Raw genomic sequence first — 25,285 nt, 5'->3', positions numbered from 1 at the left:
CCAGAAGAGCTTCAGGGCTTGACCCTTTCCTTCCCTACAACTGGCTTATAGCAGTCTTGCCACTAGGAATTCCAGGGCATCCTAGAATGTGCTTTCTCTGTCTCAAGGGAATGAGAACACATTTTATATCACTTGCCCGGGCTATAAAATTGCTAGTTACAGCTCTGGGAACATGACCAATAACTGCTTTTATAAGCAACCTATGTAATTTGAGGCCTTTGATGTACTTTATTGTCAAGTTTCAGGAGATAAGACATGACAGATTTATATCCAAACGCTGTGAGTACCAACCAAACATGTTATAAAAAATTCTTCTATGTCTGAGGACTTGTTAGACTAAGAAAAAGGAAAAGTTCTCCACATTGCCAACTTCCTAATCATTGCAAATTATTCTTCTCATCTTTTGCCTTGTGTGAAATGAGATATGACAAATACTTTGCTTCTCACAGGTCTTCTAAAGCAAATGAAACTCTATTTGCTAATATTTAAACCCTCTATTTTTATCCCAGGTTTAAATATTAGCAAATGTTTGGTTATTTGGATGTTGGCACTCAACTGAATGACTCATTCAGACCTTTCTTTCCCCTTTGATGGCAGGTTGTTGTTGTTGTTGTTTTTTAAATCCATGTTGCTTTCCAACTACACACTACATAGGGAAAAAGAGACAAAGGAAAACTTCAATGAACAAATCATGGCAACCACTTGACATAGTGGATGGAGTAGAGATGTTGGACTTAGGAAAAGTCCAAGCTTAAATCTTGTCCCAGAAACTTCTTAGCTTTGCAATCCTGGACAAGTGACTTCGTATTCCTGGATCATTTATTTAACTTCTCTCACTTTCTTTATTTGGAAAATGAGAAGAATTAATCGCACCTCTCTCCCAGGGTTGCTGTGAAAATTAATGACATAATCGAGGTAAAGTGCTTCAAAAACTTTACATCTACATGTCATATAGTGATTATTACATTTCATTTAGTGGTTCTATTAAAGACTGGGGCAAGGTCATTAAGGACTTCTGATAAAACAAGTTTTTATATTACAATGGATTTTATTAATCACTGGGATTCACAGTCTCTTTTTCCATGGATAATCTGGAGTTGACCATCATTCAGGACTTGTTAGACTAAGAAAAAGGAAAAGTTCTCCACATTGCCAACTTCCTAATCATTCAGATTTTCCTCAAACTTCATTTTAAAAAATTAAATCATTGATGTGTGAGGAATTAAACTGATCACAAAAGACATCAAATCAAAACTCTCCATGCCTTTTCCCATCCAAAACATCTTGTTTATCACTAATGAAAACCAGACACTGATTTGCAGATTTCAGCACTAATGTACTACATTATGGCCTTAAGCAGTATAAAGTCCTTGAGAGTAGGGCTTTGTACAGTGGTTGGCACATTTTTGTTTTCATTCACTTCCATCTTTTTGTGATCCTGTTTGTCATTTTCTTGGTAAATAGGCTACAGTGGTTTACCATTTCCTTCTCCAGCTCATTTTACAAATGTAGTATTGAGGCAAACCGATTTAAGTGACTTACTCAGGGTCACACAGCTAAACAAGTGTCAGAGGCCAGATTTGGACTCATTAAAAGAATTTCTTGATTCCAGGCCCAGAACTCTAATTTTTGTACTATTTAACTGCTCCATGGTTGATATATAGGAGATAATAAATGGTGATTGAAGTTGAAGTTGACTGGACATTAAAAATGTTCTCCACAAAGGCAAGGAGAGGAAGAAAAGATGTCACTGTTGAAATTAAATGATTCAGTATTTTGAATTATCTTTTAATTCACTATTTGAATTATCTAACAAATAGGTGTTTCTGAACCTGGAAAATAACCAAAGTTAACAAAAAGGACCACTTGAGTTATCTAAGTACTTTTCTTTCGCTAATATGAGTCATTTTCCTTCCCTCTCCATGCCTTTCCTCATTCAAAATATCTTGTTTATCACTGATGAAAATAATTTACCCAGCTCACACCTGTTTTCTGCAACTATTTCACCAGGAATCAGGGAGGTGGAGACTGTCTGCCCTGCTTGTAGCCAGAGAAACATGGGAAATTGCCTGATACCTTAAAGTGGTGGGCCTGTCATCTTCAAGGTCATTTCAAAATAAAATGCCCAACTATTTTGAGCATGTATTTTTGGTTCATTATGCTTAGCTCAAAGAATCATAGGGATAAAAAATTGAATAATCAGCTAATTACTGAGGAAAAAGTTTCTCTCTGTACTGCACTGAAGTGGGAGAAGAAAAGTTTGGGATACATTTCTATATGGCTCATGTCCCAGAATTACTCAATTCACCTCCCTTTGTTGTTGTTTGACTTCTATTGATCTTTTGCTCCCTTAATTATTTCTCTTTAAAGGAACTTTCAAAGATTATTTTGAAGTTGGAGGCCAAAAGTCACCTCAATGCTGAGAAGCTGTATTAAATTGGATTGCCTTTTTTAGCTCAGTCTTGGATGGTAATTGAAGCTATATCTCAATAGCTGAGAGCACCAGTATTTACTATCTGACAGCTGAGAGATGGCGGCATGAACCTCATACCTCAGAGTTTATTCTTTCTTTCTTGCCAGACTTGAAACTCCTAATAGGCAGCCACTGAATAACTTTCTGAGAGATTTTTAAATAACAATAAAAATATCCATTTGTTTCCCCGGATAACTGTTTGATTTTTTTTGTTTGATTTCTAATTGGGAGAGATTAATTTTAACATTCTCTAATAATTAGAGTCTCAGGAACAAATTATTTATCATACCCCCAGAGAACCTCTCTTTTCTTAGGAACTCTCTCTAGATATCTGAGATTTGGGAACAGCTGAACAATTTTTGATATCTACTTCAAGATTAAATCAATAGAGAGAAGCTGATTTTTGTTGCAGGGTATTAATTTCCTTAAAAAATATTTTTTTCCTCTGGAACCCAAAGTGAACTTTTTCATGTAAAGGCAGATAGCTTTTATTTCTGAGAATAATAGAAACTTAGAACTGAGAAGGTCATTTTAGATTGCAATCAAGTAGCAATCATCAAATCAGATTCCTAAGCTATACAGGTATTGCTATAACAGAATCACTGACTAGTGGCCATCGTGCTTCTTCTTGCACACATCCAGTGACAAGAAACTCATTATCTGTCAAATGATCCCATTCCATTTCTGGATGTTACTTAATAGTTAATCCTTTGCTCAAGTCTTCTACTCTGGGTCTAGACCCCTATATAGATCAAACTTTTTCCAGATAATTGCTTTTCAATTGTTTGAAGATGTTAATCATATTTTCTTCAAGTTATCTCTTCCTCAAGTTAGCCATGTCCAGTTGTTGTTTGACTTCTATTGATCTTTTGCTCCTTTAATTATTTCTCTTTAAAAGGTAACCCTTTGTCATCCTCTCATCATGACCACCGTTCTCTGGATAAATTCTGGTTCATAAATATCCCTTTTGAAATGTGGCACCTGGAAACAGACACAACTGTCTAGACATAGTCACAATGAGCATAGAATAGAATTACTATTGCCTTCTATGATCTAATATAGCCTACTATGAATTGAACTTTTTGAAATAGCTATTTTACTGTTCACTTACACTGAATTTCCAGATCAGATTTCTGATCTACCAGTCAAATGATCCTATCAAAAAGGAAAATGATATTAGTCTTGATTTTTTTTAAAAGAACTATGTTGGCCCCTAGTGAACATGTTTTCTTTTCATAAGTGCTGAAACAATGTTTAATAATATCCTTTTTTCCTGGGGTTCAACAGAAAGCATATTAGTTTATAACTGCCAGAATCCAAAGTTTTGTTATTTTTTAAAAATCAGTTTAGCCACCATCAATCTTTCGAGCAATGTAATTATTCAACAACTTTTTTCAGAGACTTTTAATAGTAGCTCAACAATCATGACTACATTTTCCTCAATACTCTTGTTTATAATCAGTCACCTCGGTATGGAACTCATCTCAATGTGTTTTCTTACTATCTCTTCATCTATCTGAAGTTGCAATCTTTTCTTAAACAGATCTGCTTAATTTTTCTGAACTGGATTAGAATTATTCTTCTCCAAATATGGGTCTTTCCTTTGTTCTTTCCCTTAGCCAAGGCATTTTAATTTTTTTTTCATTTTTTTCTAAAGACTCATATCATTCTGGTTGTTAGCTATACATAAACTCTTCTTATACCTTACTATTTATCCTTAGTGTTTTAGCATTCTACCTAGAGGTGAGTAAACAGCATTGGATTCTTTCATTGAAAAGCAAAACTATGGAAAGATACTGAGCTTGGAATCAAGATGATTGGTGTTAAAATGCTAGGGACTTAGGCAGTTGCTGTCTATGTGAATCCAGTCAATTCTTGTATTAATTTCCTTAAAAAATATTCTTTCTTTGGAATCTAAAGTGAACCTTTTAATGTGCCTGAGTGCTCAACTTTCTCATCATCAATGAATTTTTAGTTGAACCCAATGTCTTTATGTTCCTTTCAAATATAAATTTATTATTTATCCCTTTCATGTCTTTCTTTATGACTAGGTCCATGAAAGTATAGTTCATCCTTTTCTTTGTGTCCGGATTCCAGATTCCATTCCTCTTCTCCTACAAAACCTAGAACCTACATGAAGGTTTTTCTGATTCCACTAATGACAAGGGTCTCATCTCTCTGAACTTCCCTGGTATTTACTTTCTTTCTATTATGCATCTACTTAAATGGGTACATGTTTCCACAGATAGGATATAAACTCCTTGAGATCAGACATTATTACATGGTGACTTCATATCGTTAGTGTCTTTCACCAAGATTGTCAAATAGTAACTGCTAAATAAATGTTGATTGAATAATTAATTAATTTACTTTTTTTCTCCTAGCTTCTTTCTAGCTATTCCTACCCTCTGTAGAGGGAATAGTCATAAAAATAATAGTTAACATTTCAAATTGTAATGGTCGGTTTGCAAAATATTTCCTACACTTTCATGATTATCTCTATTATACAGATAAGGAAGAGAAGGCTCATTGAATTTCAATAACTGGTCTATGGTCATATCACTAACAATCAAAAAATAAGGTTTAAAACTCCTAAGATTTACTGAACTCCATTTCTAGGACTCTTCCTTTTATTCATTATTCTGCTTCTCACTTGCCACATGCTCCTATCTTTCTGCTTTCAAACATATATGGCTCCCTTCAAACTCTGTTCAGCCAACCAAGTGTGATATCATTTCTCTCCTTTCCTTCCAAACTCCTTGAACATGTGAATGACATATCAGATTCCTTTATGTTTTGATGGAAGGGCTGGTTGGAAAGAAAGGAGGTTCTTGGCCTAATGATCAGAGAGTCATAGACTGCCATCTATTCCAACTTTCTCATTTTACATTTGAGACAATTACGATCCAGAAGAGTGAAATGATGAGTCCATGATCACACTAGGAGTAAATTTCAGAGCTGGGACTTGATCATAAATCCATCCTATTCTCCATTAGTCCAAAATGAGGAAAGGAGGGGAAAAGTGATAACAAGAGTCACAGAAGACCAACCATTAGCTTTACAATTCATCCATCATTTGCCTTCTTTGCTTTTGTTTACAAATGGACAAATACTAGGATTAATTCATGTGTTTCATGGTTGAAACTTTGGGTAGAACCACTGTCCAGCAATTATAGTAGAAAGTATGGAATCTTGAACTGAGAGGCCTGTATTTGATCTTTAACCTCTGACACTGCCCAGCTGGGTGGTCAAGGATAAGTCATATCATCTCTCTAACACTTCTAAGAAGCAGAATGGAATGGTATAATGGTGAGAGGGCTAACCTTGTTGTCAGAAAGAGTTTAGTTCAAGCCCTTTTCTGATACATGCTATTTTATTATCTTATTGAATCTTACAGTATCCAAGGTATTTTATTTTTGCTAAGGCAATTGGGGGTTAAGTGACTTGCCCAGGGTTACATAACTAGGGAGTGCTAAGTGTCTGAGGCCAAATTTGAACACAGATCTTCCTGAATTCAGGACTGGTACCCTATTTACTATGCCACCTAGCTGCCCTAAAGGTATTTTTTTAATTCCTAAGTTATAAATAAATGGCTAACTGATGCAGGGGCTTTTGCAACAGGAGTCCCATAAACATAGTAAGGTATAGATGAGGACCAAAAAAGAACTCCATAATAATATATACTTTTCCTACCTCATGGGAAAACTCCATTACACAAATAGGAATTATCATTACACAAATGGGAATGAATGCAATCATCCATTCTATTTCAATAAAAAAGAAATGAGATAAGTGGTCCTTGCCCTCAAAGAACTTATAATCTAGTTAATAAAAAACTTGTAAGAAAAAAAAAAGAGAGAATCTGTTAAGATAGAAGAGGACTCAAAATATTCTTGCATTGGTCTCATTCTTTTACTAGTCCTAAATTTATCCTGAAAAATAGATTTCATTTGTATTCCTATATTACAATGTTATTGCTAAATACATGATTAATATAGAATAAACGTTATTTAATTTATCAAACACGATTTCAGGTGTTGTTCAAGGAAATAAATCCAAAAGAAATACTCCTTAACCTCATGAAACTTACATTTTTTCTGATGTATAATCAAACCTAAGTATAGATTAGAAAAGTGGAGAGATTAAGGGAACTACCAAATGAGAGGATCAAGATAGGTTTTAGAGAGTAGATAATATCTAAGATATTTGAAGGAAAACAAGGTTTGTAGTATGCATAAATGGGGAATAAATGCCTTATGTATTTGTGGAATAGCTTGACCAGCTGTGCAGAGGAATAGAATATTAACTTCTCATAAGCTCAGGTAATGACTTCCATTTTTACTGGAATATAAAGAAGATGACATGGAAGAAAATCGAATAACTTTGGTAAGGTAAATGGAAGCCAAATTGTGCAAAGTGTTAAATAGTACCCCAAGGGTACTGTTTTATTGATTAATTTAAATTGTTCTATTAATTACAAGTTCTATGTGGTACAGCCTACAAGATTGTGAATCAGATAACAATACCTCAAATCCTCTCTTTTCTACTTATTACTTAGATGATTTTGGACAAAACATCTATCCTCTATGGGTGGCCATTTCCCTATATATAAAAAGAAACTTTGGACTAGATTAAGGGCTTCCCAGCCTCTGGACCACATTCCCTTGGGATGCTGTAGAATTATTGTAGTGAGCTCCACAAATCAGTTTACGAATCACAAAATAAGCAAACACTGAATTAGTTTAATCATCTCTGACTTTTCATGAACCCATTTTAGGCTTTCTTGGCAGCGATACCAGAGCACTTTGCCATTTCCTTCTCCAGCTTGTTTTAAAGATGAGGAACAGGTTAAGTGACATGCCCAGAGCTTGCAAATGTCTCAGTCCAGATTTGAACTCAAGGAAAGAAGTCTTCCTGACTCCAGGTCAGCTGTTCTATCCACTGTGCCACTTAGCTGCCAATTAATAAATATACTCATTTAAAAGCTGCAGTACATAAAATGGTGCCTTACACACAGTAAACACTTGATCACTGATTGACTGGTTACTGAATTTGTATTAATTTTTGGTCATGATGATTAATACTGATGAGAGGCAGCTTGTCCTGGGTGGAAAGATGATCTCAGGCATAGGAAATATCTGGATTCACACCCCACCTTTGACCTATCCTGTCTATATGACCCTGGGCCAATTATTTTCCATCTCCGTGGCCCAATGAACTCTCCAAGAATATAAATTGCAGAGTATTTCCAGATCTGCTTTGGTGGAGGGAATTGGTTCAGTGAGAAATCCCTATCTGCATGAAATCATAGATCTAGATCACAGAACAATGAAGATTGAAGTAGACTGCCCACACTATTTCTTCCAATTCTGACATTCTGTGATTCAGGGAAGGACTGTCATAAAGAACCAGGAGTAGACATTTCCTAGTTTGACTCCAGAGGGCAAAATAGGTACAACGGATGGGAATTTCAAAGTAAATTTTCATGACCTAAAACAAAGCAAAATTTCCTTGTAATAAGATTTGTCTCTAAGTGGAAAGGTTGCCTCAGAAAGTCATAATTACGTTTGTTTTAAGATTTTCAAGGGAGAGGGTAATGATTGTGTATTGTAATTAACACATATTCTTCAGATATGTTTTGGATGAGTTGATAGCCTCATAAGTTTCTTCCCATTCCAAGATTCCATGAGTCTACAAAAACTCAGAAATGTATTCTCTGGTAGCATAATTTCAAAAGCAGGTAAAATTATATTAGCTTATGATGCTTTTGAAGAATTTATCCAAAAGCAAAATCAAATGGCAGAAATGGAGATTCAGAGTTTTGTACAGAATCCATCTGTATTCTAATATGGGGGAAGAGAGATGAAGATATATTTAAATTCAAATTTGTAAAAAAAAATCACAAAGAATCACAAAGAAAACTTATTAAAATGAAACTTTTCCTCAAACATAAATGTCATATCCACTTATGCTCGCTAACATACCTTTTCTCACTCTTGGACAACGGAGTTGGTTTCCCTGAACATCATGTTGGTCTAGCTTGTTCCAAGTGAGATATTTGAAAGAATCTGATGGAAGCTAAAGGAAAAGGGGGAGAAAATTAAAAGAGAAATGAAATAATGGGGTAATGATTGGAGGTCCTGTTAACTGGGTTTTTATTTGTAAAATGAATATGAAATGTTGACTTCTCCAATCCTAGAAACACCTAAGGATTAGCTCAGACCATCACAAGTTTTGGATTAGAAGGAATTTTAAGAGATTATTTCATCTAATTCCTTAATTTTCCAGATGAATAAATGACTGAGTCCAGATGAATTTAGGCCCCTGCCTAGATTAATTATCAAATCTGGGATTGGAGATACGTTTCTTTGACTCCAAATGCAAAGCTGTCCCCATCATGCCATGCTTATATAGTCTAACATCATCCCTGAGTAAACGAGGAGATAATTCATTAGACAGCTCTCTCACTCTAAAGATAGATTGCATGAATTCCATCAAACTTAGAAATAAAAGGCTTAAATGTTGTAGAGTTTTTTAGTCCTGTCTGACTCTTCCTGATTCTATTTGGAGTTTTCTTGGCAGACATATCAGAGTGGTTTACCATTTCCTTCTCCAGCTCACTTTACAGATAAAGAAACTGAGGCAAACAGGGTTAAGTGACTTCCCCAGGGTCACACAAACAGTAAACATCTCAGGCCAGATTTGAACTCATGAATCATGAAGGTGATTCTTCCTGATTCAAGCCCAAAGCTCCATCCACCATGCCCTTTCCTTTCATTAGTCTTAATTTGAAATTTAGCATTTCCTTCATTTATGAATGCAAGACAGCAAACATTATTCCGAGAAGGGATCCATAGGCTTCACCAAAGGCATCCAGGACACAAATTAAATTAAGAGCCTTCCCTCTGAAGGGACTCGATACGAAATCTGCACCCCATAACCTCATCTATCCATTAGAGACATGCATATTGCTATATATTTTATACAACTACACCTGAGGTAAAAGAATAAATTTGACAAGTTGAAAAATGTCAATTTCATACCTCTAGCTAATACCTAGAAAGGCTAGCTTATTGAATACCTTCTATTTGGCCATTTTCAATCTTACCTCTGTCATCAATATTTTATTATGACCTTCCTTGTGCCAGATAGATGTCAAACTCTTCACTTCAAAATGAGACAAGTCATCCATCCCCCCCATCTCATAATGCACATATGCTAATGGGGAAGCTAGCTACAGAATGTCTAAGAAACAGAATTCCTCCTGGATATTCTTATTAATAGAATCACAGAACTGGAAGGGACTTCAGACTCATGTATTCCAGCCCATTCCTGAAAATAAATCCCCTTTACAATAGACCTACCAAGTGGTAATTTAATTTCGCCTTTGCTTTAAGGACTCCAGGCTAGTGGAAACCCACTACTCCTTGGACAATCCATTCTAATCTTGGAGAACTACAGTTGGTAAGAAGTTGTATTTTGTTTCATTTTTCCCAAACCTATATTCATCCTCCTCCTGAAAAATTCTGCCCTTTCTTCCTAATTCTGCTTTCAAAGAATAAACTTGGCTTTAAAATCCTGGTCTACCCACCAGTAAGCATAAGGACTTTCTGATTTGCTCTGAGTTAAGTGTTGTTACACTGTATTATTTAAAAATAAACTGAGATTGTTTCTAGTTGAGTGTTTTTTTGGAAGCCTCCTTTTCCTAACTGTTTTATGCTCTTGAGTTATTTTTCTACTCCTACACTAGGAGCAAAATTGCCTGGAAGGACAATCCCCCAGGACTAAAACACTCCATTGCCTTTTTATGTCTTCAGATGACATTATCATCATAAAAAATAAAACAGGGACAAATAAAAAGCTGAAGTGACAGAAGGGAAGAAGGCTTAGCTAAGTGGAAATAACACTACACTGAGAGCATAAATGTCCCACTTCTGCCCCACTTACTAACCATATGACCTAGAAAAATCCAGAATGTAGTGGAAAGAGAAGTGGATAGCTAGTAAGAAAATCCAAGTTCAAGTTCCACTTTCAGCAGTGATACCCTATGTAATCTGGGAAAGCCCCTCCTGTTGAGCTTTATTCATAATTCAGTTTTCTTTCCAAAGCCCTATGCCCCCCTCCATTGAATAAACTCCAGTGGCTTATTATCATTTCCAGGATCAAATATAAAATCTTCTTTGGGATTCAAATTCCTTCATAACATGACCTCCTCCTATCTTTCCAATCTTCTTTTGTTCCTCTTCCCCCTCTGCCATCCAGTGATACTGACCCAGAATGCCTCCTATTGACAGGCATTTCCATTTGGTCCTCCCCATGCCTAGCAAAATCTTCCTCCTCATCTAGGTGGAAGTTCCACCCAGACTTCCCTGGCTTCCTTCAAATCCCAACAAAAACTCCAGACTTTCCAGATTCATCTTTTAGCATCTGTGCTCTATTGGTTATCTACAATTTACTATGCATTTATATTGTTTGTATATAGAGTGCCTGGTACATAGTAGGCACTTATTTTTTGATTGACCCGCTAGTTGTTTTCATCTTGTCTCCCCTATTAGACTTTAAATGCCTTTTAGAAGAAAAAATATCTCTTGCCTGTCTTTGATGCTCAATATATGCTTATTGCCTGGCTTATACCATTTGACTCTAGATTATCTCAAGTCCCTTGCAGCTCATTTATTGCGCACTATAGATTTATATTTTAAAGGAATTTCCATGATTTTCCTGAAGTCAGAGGACCAGCATTCAAATCTCACTGCTGAGGTTTATAGTTTTTATGATGTTGTTCCCAAAGTCCCCTAATCTTCCTGAGCCTTTGTATCTATTAAAAGATGGAGCTGGACTAGACAGCCTTTAAGATGCCTTTCAGCCCTAGATCTATGATGTCATATTCCTAATTGACACAAATATTTAGGTTCCTCTGGCACTATGGATTTTTAAAAGGATAGAATAGACCTGGAGTAGCAGTGGATACTCCTTCCATCAAAGTAGATCAGCAGTTAAGGAGTTTAGGGTTTTAGAGTTGCCTGGGAGCATAGAAAGTTTAAGATGACTAGGAGTTAGAGGTAATTTTTGAGTCTACATCTTACTTAACTAAAGCTACTGAATAGCATGCATTTTTAAAGTTTTATAATAAACTCAGAATCTGCTGCTATTTGGGATGGAATTGGATAGGCTACTTGATTATAGAAATTAGAATGTTTTAGAATTAGATCTTTGATGAGAGACTTAGACAAACTTAAGGATATACCATGGGCTGTGTCTGTATCATATCAAAATCTTGGGCAATTCATTATGGAGACTGCTGAGTAACAAAATGAAATAAATTTCCCAAAGACCTCTAAACAAATCCACTATGAGATTGAAGCCTTTATTTCTTTATTTTTTAAATAAAATTTTATTCTGAATTTTAGAAATAAAACAAACATCTCTATAACATGGTAGAATATTTTTAAAAAAATGTTCATGAAGCTACAAATCTATTACTTACAACATGCTATCCCTTTTAAATATATAATAAAATTATCATATAACTTTCTTTTTCTTCTCCTCCCCCAAACCCAGAGATGATTACTATTAAACACAAATATGTAGATATACATATATATGTATAACACACATATACATGTGTGTATATGTATACATGCATATATATATATATATATATATATATATATATATATATATATATATATATATATATATACACAGAAGTAAAACCATTCTACACAGGCTTTCATTTATTGTTTTATTCTCTGGATGCAGATAACATCCTCTTTTACATATTCTTTGTAATTAATTTGTACATTTATAATAGTCAAACTGACTCATTATTAAAAGTTTTTTTCTTAAAATCTTCATTTTTGGACTGGTATGATTCTATCTTATAGGCATAGTCTTTGAAATATTGAACTTTTTGATATTGTAGACAAAAGTTCATCTTGTTGACTAACTTTTCACATTTCCTTCAGCTGTTCTGGCTCCATATAAGGAGAATCCGGTACCAATACTATCTTCTTTCAGAGGAAGGTGATATTATTAACTTTAAACTTTTTGCATGTTATGGAAGGGAGTCAGGCTAAGTTCTGAGGTTAACAGCTGACTTTACACCAAGAAAATAGAGGTGTGAATCTTCAGCAACAATATGGAATCCAAAGGAAAGACTAAACATGACAGCCTAATTAACTCTACCATGTTTAATTAACCCTGAACATATCAAATTGTTGCTGGTCAACCTTTTTACCATCCCTAGAATGGAATTCCAAGTTGTTCAAAAGAAAAGGCATGAATGTAATGAAATATCAGACAGATGTAAACTATGAAAAGAATTGTTTCTGGCCATGTTTAAGCTATTCCATATTTTATATGTTGATTTTTCTAAAGAAAAAGAGTTTGTTCAGATTGTGAACATACATTTTTATTAGTCCTATTCATTTTTTCCCTCTTCAGAGAAACATGTTGTTCATTATATAGATCTATAGAAAAGGGATTCTTTGTCAAGTATAAATTATACTATAGGGCCAATAAATATTTTTCCAACTTTCGGCCCAAAGCCTCCAATAAATCCAGTCCCTCTCAGAGCTGTCTGGTATAGCTCCAAATTTTAAGAAGTTTTTTCCTGGCCTCAAACTAAGTGGCCCTTTGAGCCTCTCACCTTGTATACTTAGTTCTATCCTCTGAAGTCAAGCTGAAATCTTTTCCTCAGGTTCTTAACCTTTTGGAGATTTTGGATACCTTCATGAGCCCATGGAATGCTTCTCAAAACAATGTTTTTAAATGCATAAAATAAATACATAACTTAGAAAAAACGAAGATAACAAAAGCATCAAAATATATATTTTTAAATTTTTCTTTATCTTATTTTTTTTTTATTTTCCATCATATCTTTATTTTTTTACTATTGATATTAATCTTTAAAATTTTAGTAATTTAAAATGTAATATTAAATCTATATTTACATAATATAAACTCCTAGGTGCACTGAAAAACTTCGAGAGATATCAATTACTGAATAATCTAGTTTTATTACTATATTTTTACCACCCTTATATGACATCCCCTCTAAGATGATCAAAGGAATGATTTCTGAAAGTACTGCCCAAGGACAAAGGTTATGGGGGAGTGAGGGTAGCAAAATGTCTTTATCTTATTTTTGAAGGCAAGTGATCTGCTCAGGGTCACACAGCTAGTGTTTGAGGCTGGATTTGAATTTAGATGCTCCTGACTTCAAGGCTACTGTTCTATCAACTGTGCCATCTAGCTATCTCCAAAATATGGTGGGTTTCTCTTTTAAGTTTCTGGTCCAATCCTTATTTTAAGTGACAGCCCTTCAAACTTCTTAAAATCATCCTATTCCTTATTTTTCCCATCCTCCTCCATTCCTCTCAGTATCTTTTAGATGTGAAGTGGCTTAGTAGATAATGTGACAAGTCTGGAGTCAGGAAGATGCGAATCCAAATTGGTCTCAGACACTAGCTATATGACAAGTCACTTAAACTCTATCTTGGTTTTTCATCTGTAAATGAAAATAATCATAGCACTTTTTTCCTAGTGTTATTGTAAGGATCAAATGATGTAATAACTACAAAATGCTTGGCACTTAGCCTGGCCAAAAAAAAAAAAGTGCAACTAAATGTAAATTATTATCACTATTATTCTTCAGGCTAATTATCTCCAGGTTGTTTTTATTTTTTTCCCAGAGAGTTATTAATTCCATAAAATAAGGCAAATAAATTAGAAATTTAATTTCAAGGTCTATTCTAACTTAAATCTAAGGTCCTAATTGAGAAGATCATATAACATGGACTCATTCTCATTGGCCCCTTCTTGACCCTCTTCAGCTTCAATATCCTTCCTAAAGTCTGGTCTGTACCACCGCCCATGATATTCCAACTGTGTTATGACCACAGCAGAGTTCCATGGGATCATCATTTCTTTGCCTCTGTTCACTATATGACTTTCCTAACATTGCCCAAGACCACAGTAGATATTGTTTTTAATCACATCGACCCATAGTGACTTTGTAGTTTACTATTCAGATATTTTCCACTAAACTTACTCCACTAAAGTCCCTCAATATTTTCTGAAAGACTTGACAATTAGCCATTTCTACTGGATGTTATACTTGTGAAGGCGATATTTTTAATCCTATGTGGATAATTTCATATTCAATCCTATTTTAAATTCCATCTTATTTCATTTGATGTGCCGCTCAGGCCTGTCAAGATATTTTTTTGGATCCTAATACTGTCATCCAAGTATGTGCTATCCCTCTCAGCTTTGTGAATTCTGAAAACTTGATAAGTATGCCAGTTTTGATTGCTCTACAAACATGCTATAGGCAAGGATTAAAACATGCTATAGGCAAGGATTATACTTTGCTTCCTCCTCTCCTACTCCACAATCCAGATGCTGATCCTGTTCTACACACACACACACACACACACACACACACACACACACACACACCTCTCTTCTTCAAGTTTATGAATTTTCCCTTCCTTTTCCTCAAACTCTGTCCTTGAAGAAGAGATCTCAGGCTTGTTTGAAATTCTGTTGAAAGCATTGAGAACTTTTGAAAAAGGAAGTAAGGTTTATAAGGAACTTTAAAGGAGAAAGGGTCACTCAAAGATATTTACCGGCGATGAGATGCCTGAGTCAGAATATGGATGCAAAGTTCCTCTCTTTCTACACAAAGTGGGCCAAGTATTTGTTTCACTCAGCTCAGAGTAGTAGGATGAATTGGATTTGCAAATGTCCCGACTGCTTCTGTTCAGACCTGAGGAGCTGAGTGGGAGAAGGATTAAAATATAGGATAAATTCCTTTCCAAGTATTCTTCTGTGGTCTATTATATATATATATATATATGTATATATATATATATATACATACATATATATTATATATAATGTATATACATACAAATATACATACATATATTTATGTGTATATATGTGCAAATATACATACATATATTTGTATATATATATATATGTATACACATATACATATATTTCACTATTTTAAAAAAATCTCATCATGGTAGCATAATTTCAAAAGCTAATTTGGACTGTCTACACATGGAAATTCCTGAAGAGTGACTCAATTTTCTACAAACACGCTTGCTCGTTTCTCAGTGTCTACATTAGTTTTATTCTACAGCACATTTTCAAGGTCAATAGCAACAATTACTCTTCATGTCTGCTTGGAATGCCTGACTTCCTTCCACAGCTCCAATGATACCTTTTACAAGAGATCCCTCTTCATCCCATCAGGTATTACTGCCTTTTCCTTTAAGGTTACATCTCTTCAATATGTATCTGATAAATACTTTTAAGTCTTGTCTCTCATTTTAGAATGTAAGCTCCTTGAAAGCGGGGCCTTCTTTTGCTTTTTTGTTTATATCTTTAGGGCTTAATATAGTGCTATGTACCAAACAAGTGTTCTATAAACATTTATTTGATTGAGCAAAGTTAAATTTTCCATATGCTTTGCAAATAATCATCTCCCAGATTGGACACAAAAAGACATCACATTTAGCATTTGGGTTTTTTTTTTTTAAGGGGGGAAGGGACAAAACAGACTTGTAATTTTATTGACATAAAAAAATTCCATTATGAAAACTCCTTTCTTGATGTAGATCAGTAATCATTTATAATATTAGAGAGGTGCCTAGGGTATTGAGGGATGAAATGAAATGATCACACAAAAAGGCAGTTCTTCCTCTTTCACTACCTCATGCTATTTCTCATCTTCTTAATGTTAGCAAGGAATTCATCCCAAGAATTGGATCAGCCTTCCCTGTGAGACTATGACAGCAGGTCTGACATTCTACTTCTGAATGATATAAATTGATTTAAATGATAGAGTTTTCTGTCAGTACAACCTACATTTGAATTTCTACACTGAAATTAACTATAGAGCCATATGCAAGATCCTGTTGGCATCCACATCCCCATTTCTCAGATTGCTTTCTAATATCTATTTCACTCACAGGGGCGTTATCAGTCAATCAGGTATAAGAATTCATTAAGGGCTTATACTATGTGTTGGAAACTGGGCAAGCCAAATTTTGGGATATAAAGAAAGCAATGGGGGAAAAGGGTACTCAATATTCTAATGGGTGAGAAAACACCCATTTTATTATTAATAAATAACTGAGTACATAGAAGATATTGTAGAAGTCTATTTCTGAGGGTAAGGAACTAGAGGAATCAAGAAAAAATGCACTGAAGAGCCTCAAATGAGGTAATGTATGTAGTGCAATTTTTTTTTTAAATGGAAAAAGCTAAATGGAAATGACCATCATTATAATTAGGTCATTCCTATTTCCCTCCCTCCTCCAACCTCCAACCAAAATAAGAGTCCAGTAGGCTGCATAGATATACAGAATATCTCAGAGGTCTCAGTGTGGAAACCACTGTATTCTGTAGAGATTAAGCATGATATTGTTTATGTTTTACAAAATTGACAAATAAAGGGAGAAAAAAGACTGGCATGGGAGTAAAAATAAAAAGAGGGTGGGAGAAGAGAGAGAATAGTTCCTTAGCCCATCCAAACCACTTTGCTTCCTCTTCTAGTCATTAAAAATTCTACTTACATTACAGTAAATACATTACATTAAATTACTAAATTAAATTTAAAATTATATAAAAATATGTCCCAATTCCTGTGTACTCCTATTTCAATTTATTGAACTTGCTATTTATATCCTTTATTTTCAGCTTGAGGCCCTTTCTTGACAATCTAGTCTTTATTTGCAGTTATTTGTTTCTCCTCCTTTTGCTGTTATTTATTATTCTAATTGAAGTATTTAAGACGCAGTGAATAAAAATGATATTCTTTCAAGCTTAGGAATACTATATAAGCAATTTCCCTAGATTTTTTTATATCATTTGTCCTATTAACCAAGGTTTGTTTTTTTCCTCTCATTCTAAAGTCTTAAAAGAAAGTAACCTTTATTTTTGTGTTAAAGTGACTGTCATCAAGCCAATAAAATCTGCCTTCCTAGAGATCTTATGGGTATGTCCAAAGGACATTTTTCACTCACTCACTAGAATAAAAAAAGCAATCATAGCCCTGAAAATTGTTGAAATCTCCTTTAAAAAAAGTAGAAACAAGTTTAGCACTGTTAGCAGGAAGGTAATTGTACTTTAAAATGCCATAAAACAGTCAAGCTTATGTTCTTAATCCTTCCAAAGCTATAGTACAATAGATATCTCAAGTGGAACAACTCTCTATATAGGGCAAAGAGATCTCAATCACTATCAGCTACTTTGGCAGCTCTGAATTCTTTCAAGTATGATTTTAGGAAAATTTTCATCATCATTTTTTGGATACTTAGACAATTAGATACTTCTTTTGCATATACAATATTAGCATTTTAAATATGCAATGAAAAGAACATTCAGTTTTTTGAACCATAAGTTATTTGACAGATGAAAAGTTTTTTTTTTCTTAATGTCATCTTGTCTAAGACTTAAAATCTAAGTCAGCCCCAAAAGTTGGAAAAACTGAGTCAAGAGGGAGTGAAGTAAAATTCTTGGTTCCCTCATTTTATAGACAAAGAAGAAAAGGTTATGCAGGAATAAACAGGAGGTAAGTTTCAGAAGGTACATTTGAATCCAGGTCCTCTGACTTGAATCAGAATGCTTCCATTGTACCCTACTAGATTAATTTGTTTTATAAGGGATGGATTATAAACTATCTAGTTCAAAATTTAAAAACTGAAAAGTTTTGAATATCATTTTTGAAATTATTTAAAAATAGTGCCCTCTTCTGGCCTGAATTAATAATAATAACTCAATTTAGAAATTAAAAAAAAAAATACAGCCCCTCTTTGGGGTAGGCAGTGTCAATATGATTTGTCCTGATTTTACAGAGTGAAAATAGTGATGGTTGGTGGATAGAATTATAATTTGTCTAGGGTCACACAGCTCATAAACTGCCAGGTAGAATATAAACTCTTTGAAGGAGTGTACTCTAAGATTCCCCTTTTGTATGTGTGTGTATGTGTGTGTCTGTGTGTGTGTGTGTGTGTGTGTGTGTGTGTGTGTGTGTGTGTGTATAATACGCAATTGATTAATTGATCAATGCTTGTGGATTGATTGATTTGAAAGGATTTGAATTCAAGTCTTGTGACTCTGATGTTTAACCTACCAGACTGTCTCTCAGTAGAGGAGAAGGAAGAACAATTTTGATTTTTAGCGATTGAGGATCTCACAGTACCTTGGCCATTATGCTGAACCTCAGTAAGCAACTCATATGTCAGTCACAGGCTCATGAATCCGAGGCTGGAAGTGATCTCAGAGAGTGCCTTATCCAACTTTCTCATTTTACAGTTGAAAGAACTGAGCTTCAAGAACATTAAATTATTTTGGACAGTGTAGGAAAGGTGATATCAAAAACAGGATTTGAACTCAGTTCCTCTTTGTTGTAGCCAAAAAACCCCCACCAAAACCCAAACAAACGAACCATTGTTTATTTAATTAGATTCCAGGACTAATTCTCTTGTACCATAATATGATCTTGTGTTTCCTATAACTTTTGGTCACATATATAATGGTACATTTCAGGAACATCTGACCAAAAATTTAAAACTAGAAAGGACTTCAGGAATCATCTAGTTCAAATTGCTCATTATATATAAGATGAAACTAAATCCCACAGGAATTAAATGACTTGATTAAGATCACACAGTGACAGAGTCAAGAGTTTGGAATCCTAATTTCCTGACTCCAGATTGAGTACCTTTCCATTATTCTACACTGTCTCTCCCTAGCTAGTTAGCCATACAATATTATTTGAGAAATCTTATACTTATATGGCTATCTCACCATGGGATTACTTCCTAAATTTGCACTTTCACATACTGGTTCAAGTCCCTTTAGTGTAACTATTACTGCTTCTGAGACAACACTTCCCCTAAACCAATACACACTCTTATCTTGTACATTTATGGTCCTTGAGGAGAACGGACTCAAACTTGTACCAAGGAAGTCAGGAAAAATGTGGAAACAGGTAGGGCCAATGGGTGACATTGTCCCTGAGAGTCCTTTTCTCCTGTAGAATCCCCATGAAGCTCACTGTCTGCTGGGCTCTGAAGAACAATGTCTTTCTGGAATCCATAGGTGGTAATTATTTCAGTCATGAGGAATCACAATTCCTGAAGTTGATCCCATCTTGACCAAGTGATTCTTCCCACCCACTCAAAAGTACTTTCTCTTTCATTGGCCATTATTGCTCCATGGGGAGTGACAGAACTAGGAAGTGAGGAAGTGTCTACCAATTAGTGAATGGCTGAATCAATGTATTTTACATTAATATAAAGGAAGACTATTGTGATGTATGAAAAAAAAAGAGAAACTTGGAAAGAATGACATGGACTGATCAACAGAGAGTGAAGTGAGCAAAACAATCACAATTTATACTATAACATCAAGTTGGGAAAAAAGAACAATTTGGAAAGACTTAAAAACTCCCCACAAGGTGGTCATGATTCCAGACACCAGTGATGCAGAACGCTACCTATGTCTCAAAAGGGAAGTGATTAACATATAAGTAGAAGGAGAGGAAATTTTTGGACCATGGGAATTGGTTATGCTCAACTAAGTTTATATGTTACAAAGGTATAAGGTGTTTTTGTTTGTTTGTTTGTTTGTTTGTTTTTTCCAGAAAGGAGAAGAGGTAAGAGGAAAAATAAATAAATGTTTAATAATTTAAAAAAAATAAAATGGATTTTTAAAAAGTCACCTATCACCTGATTTTATGTATGAGAAACTGAGAGAGGAAATGTCTAGCTTGAAGTCTCACAAGGAGAAACTGATGGAGCTGAGATTTGAACCCATGTCTTTTGATGCCATCGTTGAGTATAAACTTTGAATGAATATCAGTCAAATCACAGCTTTAGGGTCTTAAGCTTCTTTATAGGCTACATAATTCATTCTCTTCATTTTTTCAATGTAGAAAATGAGGCAGTAAGTAATCTTCATATGTTGGAATAATGTTCCAATTAAGAACTACCCATTTTTGAAAACCCACAAAAAGAAACAATTTTTAGAGCCAGATTTCCAGAGCTTAACTAGTACATAGATGAAGTCCTTTTAAATCTTTTTGCTTCCAGTAAACAAATGGATATCACAAATTAGCAATCTAAGCTATTATGAAGTTGGAATTATTTTTTATTGCTTTAATATATATCTGCCATAGAAAAAGTGCCCATATAAAGCTGGCCATAAGTATAAGGGGAAATCAATTACACCTTCTTAGGGGATGGTACTGTCTGAACTGGCCTTTTTTGGATTTCTTTATAAGAGTAATGGAGCAGGTAAAGAAGGAAACAGGTGAATCAAGACCACTATCGTGGGATGAAAAACAGCAATAACAAATGTGATCCAGTTCGAATGGTGTTACTCTTTGCAAGCATTAAGCTTCCCCAATTCTCGTTGGCATTTGCCGTTGTGTATTTTATCACAATGCCAGCTTGGTGATCATGTAAGGCTATAACACTAGAGAAACAAGCAGGAACAGATGCCCTAGTTTCTGGTACACGGCCTCCAGACACAACAGAGGAGCCTACCAAAGACCAGGCCCTGATTTGAATCAAACAATCAATCCACAAACATGTATTAAGTGCCTCCTATGTACCATGCACAAGGGATTGAAATACAATAAACAACATATTTCCTATCTTAAAGAACTTACATTCCAATTTTTGAAGCACAGAGTGCTGTCAAAAAAGATACTGATAATTATATGAGTCAAAACTTTGATTTCCCTGTCCTTTGAAAACTTGATGAAAAAGGTAGCAGGTCAGAGTGGAGAATCAGGATTACACTCATACATATATGTATATGTGTGTGGCTTACAGTATAATATGTATATATAATATGCATACACAATATACATATGTATCCGTGTGTGTGTGTGTGTGTGTGTATGTGTGTGTGTCGTGTGTGATGTGTGTATGAGAGGATTTTTCCTGACTAGGAGTTCTTTATGTCAATGAAATGACAGGTCCATGAAAAGAAAAAAAAAAAAAGTTGTAAATAAACATGATGGGTTAACTGATATTCTAGTTTCATGCAAGGGAACTTTCTCTAAGACTCAGGAAATACTGCTAAGGATCTGAGACTGCTGAATTTTGCCACACTTGTATGTCTTTGATTCAAAATTATAAAATTTTTATAGTTTAAATTCAATTCTTTTTTTTTTTTTTTTTTGACTTTGGCAATTACTACTTTGAAGCCAGAGGATTTAAGTGCAAGCCTCAATTCTTCTGTTGACTACTTGATTAATCTTGGGCAAATAATTTAACCCCTCTGGAACTTAAGTGTTTGTGTCTGTAAAATGGGGGAGAGGCCTTTTATCTCTAAATTTACCTAATATTTGACACCTAATTTATATGTCCACTTCCTCATATATTTAAAATGATAGATGATGAATAATCTGAATTCTTGAAAATGGACAACATAGATAATATAAAAAGGGCCTTATGTTGTGCCATGGTTCCCTTTTAATGTCCTGACCCAGGTTCCCTAATTGTCCTACCTCAGTTACTGAGCTTCAGGCTATAGCCATTCCCTCTTAATCATTAGAATGTTTGATAGGATAAAGATCTTTTATCTTAGATATCATTAGAATATCAGGAGCCTCTCTGGTACCTCCCTCCATTATGTCAAGCTAGATGCCTCCCCCATTAAGTCATCTCCATTCCAGGTACCTCCCCAATTATATCATCTTTCTTGTTACCCTATAAAAGAATCTTGTATCCGACATTCACTGCTGGATTCTTGGAGACTATAGTCTTATTCAGCCCTGGGACCAAACCATGGATCCATTTGGTCCTGGTAAATCTCTCCCTTTCAAATAAAATATTAAATACTCTCAAATCTCTATCTTGCCTCAGTTTCTCCAGCATTACACTTAGAAGTCATCTAGTTCAAACTCTCATTTTACAAATGAGACCATTGACACCCAGAGAGATTGTTATCTTCCTATGTCATAGGGTGTAGAGGGCTAGAACTGAGCAGATGCAAGGTAACCTGGCACTTGAGGCTAATCACCAATTGGACAATTCTCTATTGCCACATGTTTGGAGGATGACCCTACTTAACTATTCTGTGCTGGCTGGATCGGTGGGTGTGGACAAAGAAGGGGAAGTGAGATCAGTGGGTGGAGGAGGAGGAGGAGATTGATTCATTCTCCTGGCGTGGAGAGAGAGGAAGGAGGTGTGGAGATTGCTAGATTTAATCCCCTGACCACCACCGCAAAAGACCAAGAATAAAGACTTTTGCTTATCCTGACTCCAGCTGATTCTAAGAGATCCAGGGTCCCAACAATAGGGAAGGATTTGAACAAAGATGGGGCTCTTTCTACTGTAGCATGCAGTCACATGACTTTGACTCTATGTACCAGTCTATGTGCCCCCTAAACCAAAAATCCAGGGAACTAGAAAAATAGAGGAGCTCCTCTGAAAAAAGCAGAAGGAAAGCCCCCAAAGCTCTAGAGTTGCCAAAATGTATTATAGGTAGAAAGCACCCCCAAGTTGCTACAAGTATGCAATGACAAACCAAACTGGTCCCAGGGACTCTGTTCAGAAACATCCCAGGATGAGTTGCCACAAACACACACAGCACTGTGGGTTTAGGAGATTTTTAAACCTTCAGGCCAATTTCCTGCTCCCTGGTTGGGTCTCAGCTTTGAAAATTCAACACTAACTGTTTCAATGTGCTATTGAAATGGTAATGTAGACACTAAAGGGATAATATATCCTGGGAATAGTTGTTGTGAACAAAGATAAAGGCCCAAATGAAATTGACTTAATATTCGGAATTCAGAATAGATGAGGCTCTTGACTCCTAATAGGCTGAAAAGGAGCCAACTCTGAGGAACCCAGTTCCTTGATAATTGACCAGAAAGTAAAATTAAATACATATTCTAAGAAAGATGTTTTTGTATCGGTTTGAAAGTCAGGGAAACAATTCCTTTGGTAATCCTGCTAATTTTGCTCCATTTGGTAATCCTGATAATTTTGCTTCCAGCTTTCTTGTATAAACATTTTTTAAATATAGCATATTACGTGTCCTAAGGTGAAAAGGAAAGAGTGGTGCTGTCTGTAGTATGCCAAGGAGCCAAGGGGACAACATTTAGAATGAGGTAGCAGTGCAGGGAATGTTTACAGGAGCTACAAAGCTGCAAGGTTTTTCTGAGCCTCCATACCAGGGAGGTATGCTCCCTGGGAGAAGCTGCTACGTTCTGCTTCATTTTGTTAACATTGCTTTTTCCAGTTTTTATTTAAGAGAGATCAAAAGGAAAGAAGAGGGAGGGAGGGAAGGAAAGAAGGAATGAAGAGAAGGAAGGCAAAGAAGGAGAGGGGCAGCAAAGGGAGAAAAGAAAGGAGGGAGGAAGGAATGAATGAATATAGAGAGGAAGAGAGGGAAGGAGGGAGGAAGAAAAAGAAGATGGAAGGAAAAAAAGAAGGAAGGGAGGAGGAGGGAAGGAAAGAAGGAAGGAAAGAAGGAAGGAAGGAAGGAAGGAAGGAAGGAAGGAAGGAAGGAAGGAAGGAAGGAAGGAAGGAAGGAAGGAAGGAAGGAAGGAAGGAAGGAAAGATGGGAGAGAGGGAGGGAAAAAGGGAGTGAGGGAAGAAGGAAGTGAGGGAGGGAGAAAGCAGGTAGGCAAAGAAGAGAGGAAGAGAGAGGGAAGGAAGAGAGAAAGGAAGGGAGGAAGAAAGTAAATTTCAGAACCAATGTTCATTTTCTGAGAATGTCCAGACACCTCTTGAGAAAACTGGGAGAGGGACACTTTAGAGGTTCTGCAAAACTAAAATCATTGTCTCAGCTTCACTTTAGGCCTCCTCTTAATCCTCACCCCTCCAAAGGGGGGGAAAAATCACATTTTCTTTTCTAGATGTGAATAGTGTTAAATTGATGAGATAAAAAGTATTTACATACTTTTGTGGACTACTGATATTTTTTAAAAGGGCTGTTATTATGAGTATCTATGTGAGGGGAGAGCATAATGATATAGTAGGAAAAGCATTGTCGGGGAAGTTAGTACAAAGATTAAAATTACTTTTATCATTTTGTTGCCTACCTTTCACACATGTCTTGTTGCTGCATAGAGTTCACTGGACTGCCATAGGGTTACTTTCCTGAAAGTGCCTTCTATCATCTTTTCATGAGGCAATTTAAGAGCTGCCTACCAAGAATGTGTAGCTTCTTCACTGAGGAGAATGCCTCAGACAAGTATTGTGGGGTGCCTAGTGAAAGAGGTAACTGGAAACTGTTGGTTCCCTAGCAACATGGTGTCCCTTGAAGAGGTATTGTTACCATGTCCCTTAAAGATCCTCCAGGGAATTAATGTAATAAGAAACAGTCTTTTCTAGGGTTGTTTATAACTGAATCTGACTGAAATTAGAATGGATATCCCTCTGCTGGACCTAAGATTGTGACTTTAGCTTGATAGAGGGCATTCTCCTATTGAGATTTGCATCTTGAATGTTCCCTTTGCACCTCTGTTTTATTGAAGGTAAACCTTGGGCACCATCCTTGCACAGTGTTTAGTTTCATGCTCTTCTTCTGAAGTTGCCAGCCTCTTAATGGAAAATTGGTTCTAGTGCTATGCAAACACAACAAAACAGTATCTTCCAAATGAAGGAACTGCACCATCCAAACACTACATTTTTTTCCTCAAGAAAAAGTAAATTAAAAAAAAGTTTAATTGTGTTCTACTTTTAGGAGAATAAAGGACAGATATTCAATAATAGTATTCATTCATTGATTCCACTCTGGCATGGCTCCAGGCTCTATTCATCT

General features: G+C 35.5%; 1 protein-coding gene across 2 annotated transcripts in view; it reads right to left on the bottom strand.

The window, feature by feature from the left end:
• The window catches only part of LOC141564806 (uncharacterized), a 40,864-nt gene extending 16,155 nt beyond the window's left edge, over positions 1-24,709 (bottom strand). The window contains exons 1-3 of one of the 2 annotated variants that reach the window (XM_074307678.1): positions 24,564-24,709; positions 15,109-15,256; positions 8,458-8,551 (exon numbers count right to left, since the gene is read on the bottom strand). In XM_074307678.1, coding sequence (XP_074163779.1) covers positions 8,458-8,551; positions 15,109-15,256; positions 24,564-24,589 — 268 coding nt within the window. In that variant the 5' untranslated portion in view covers positions 24,590-24,709. The remainder of the gene's footprint in view (positions 1-8,457; positions 8,552-15,108; positions 15,257-24,563) is intronic. The other variant, XM_074307676.1, reaches the window with a different exon arrangement.
• Between the last annotated feature and the right edge of the window lie 576 nt (positions 24,710-25,285).

Source organism: Sminthopsis crassicaudata, chromosome 3 (assembly GCF_048593235.1).
Source record: "Sminthopsis crassicaudata isolate SCR6 chromosome 3, ASM4859323v1, whole genome shotgun sequence".
In the NCBI taxonomy this organism is placed as follows: domain Eukaryota; kingdom Metazoa; phylum Chordata; class Mammalia; order Dasyuromorphia; family Dasyuridae; genus Sminthopsis; species Sminthopsis crassicaudata.
This window is presented reverse-complemented; position numbering and strand designations above follow the sequence as displayed.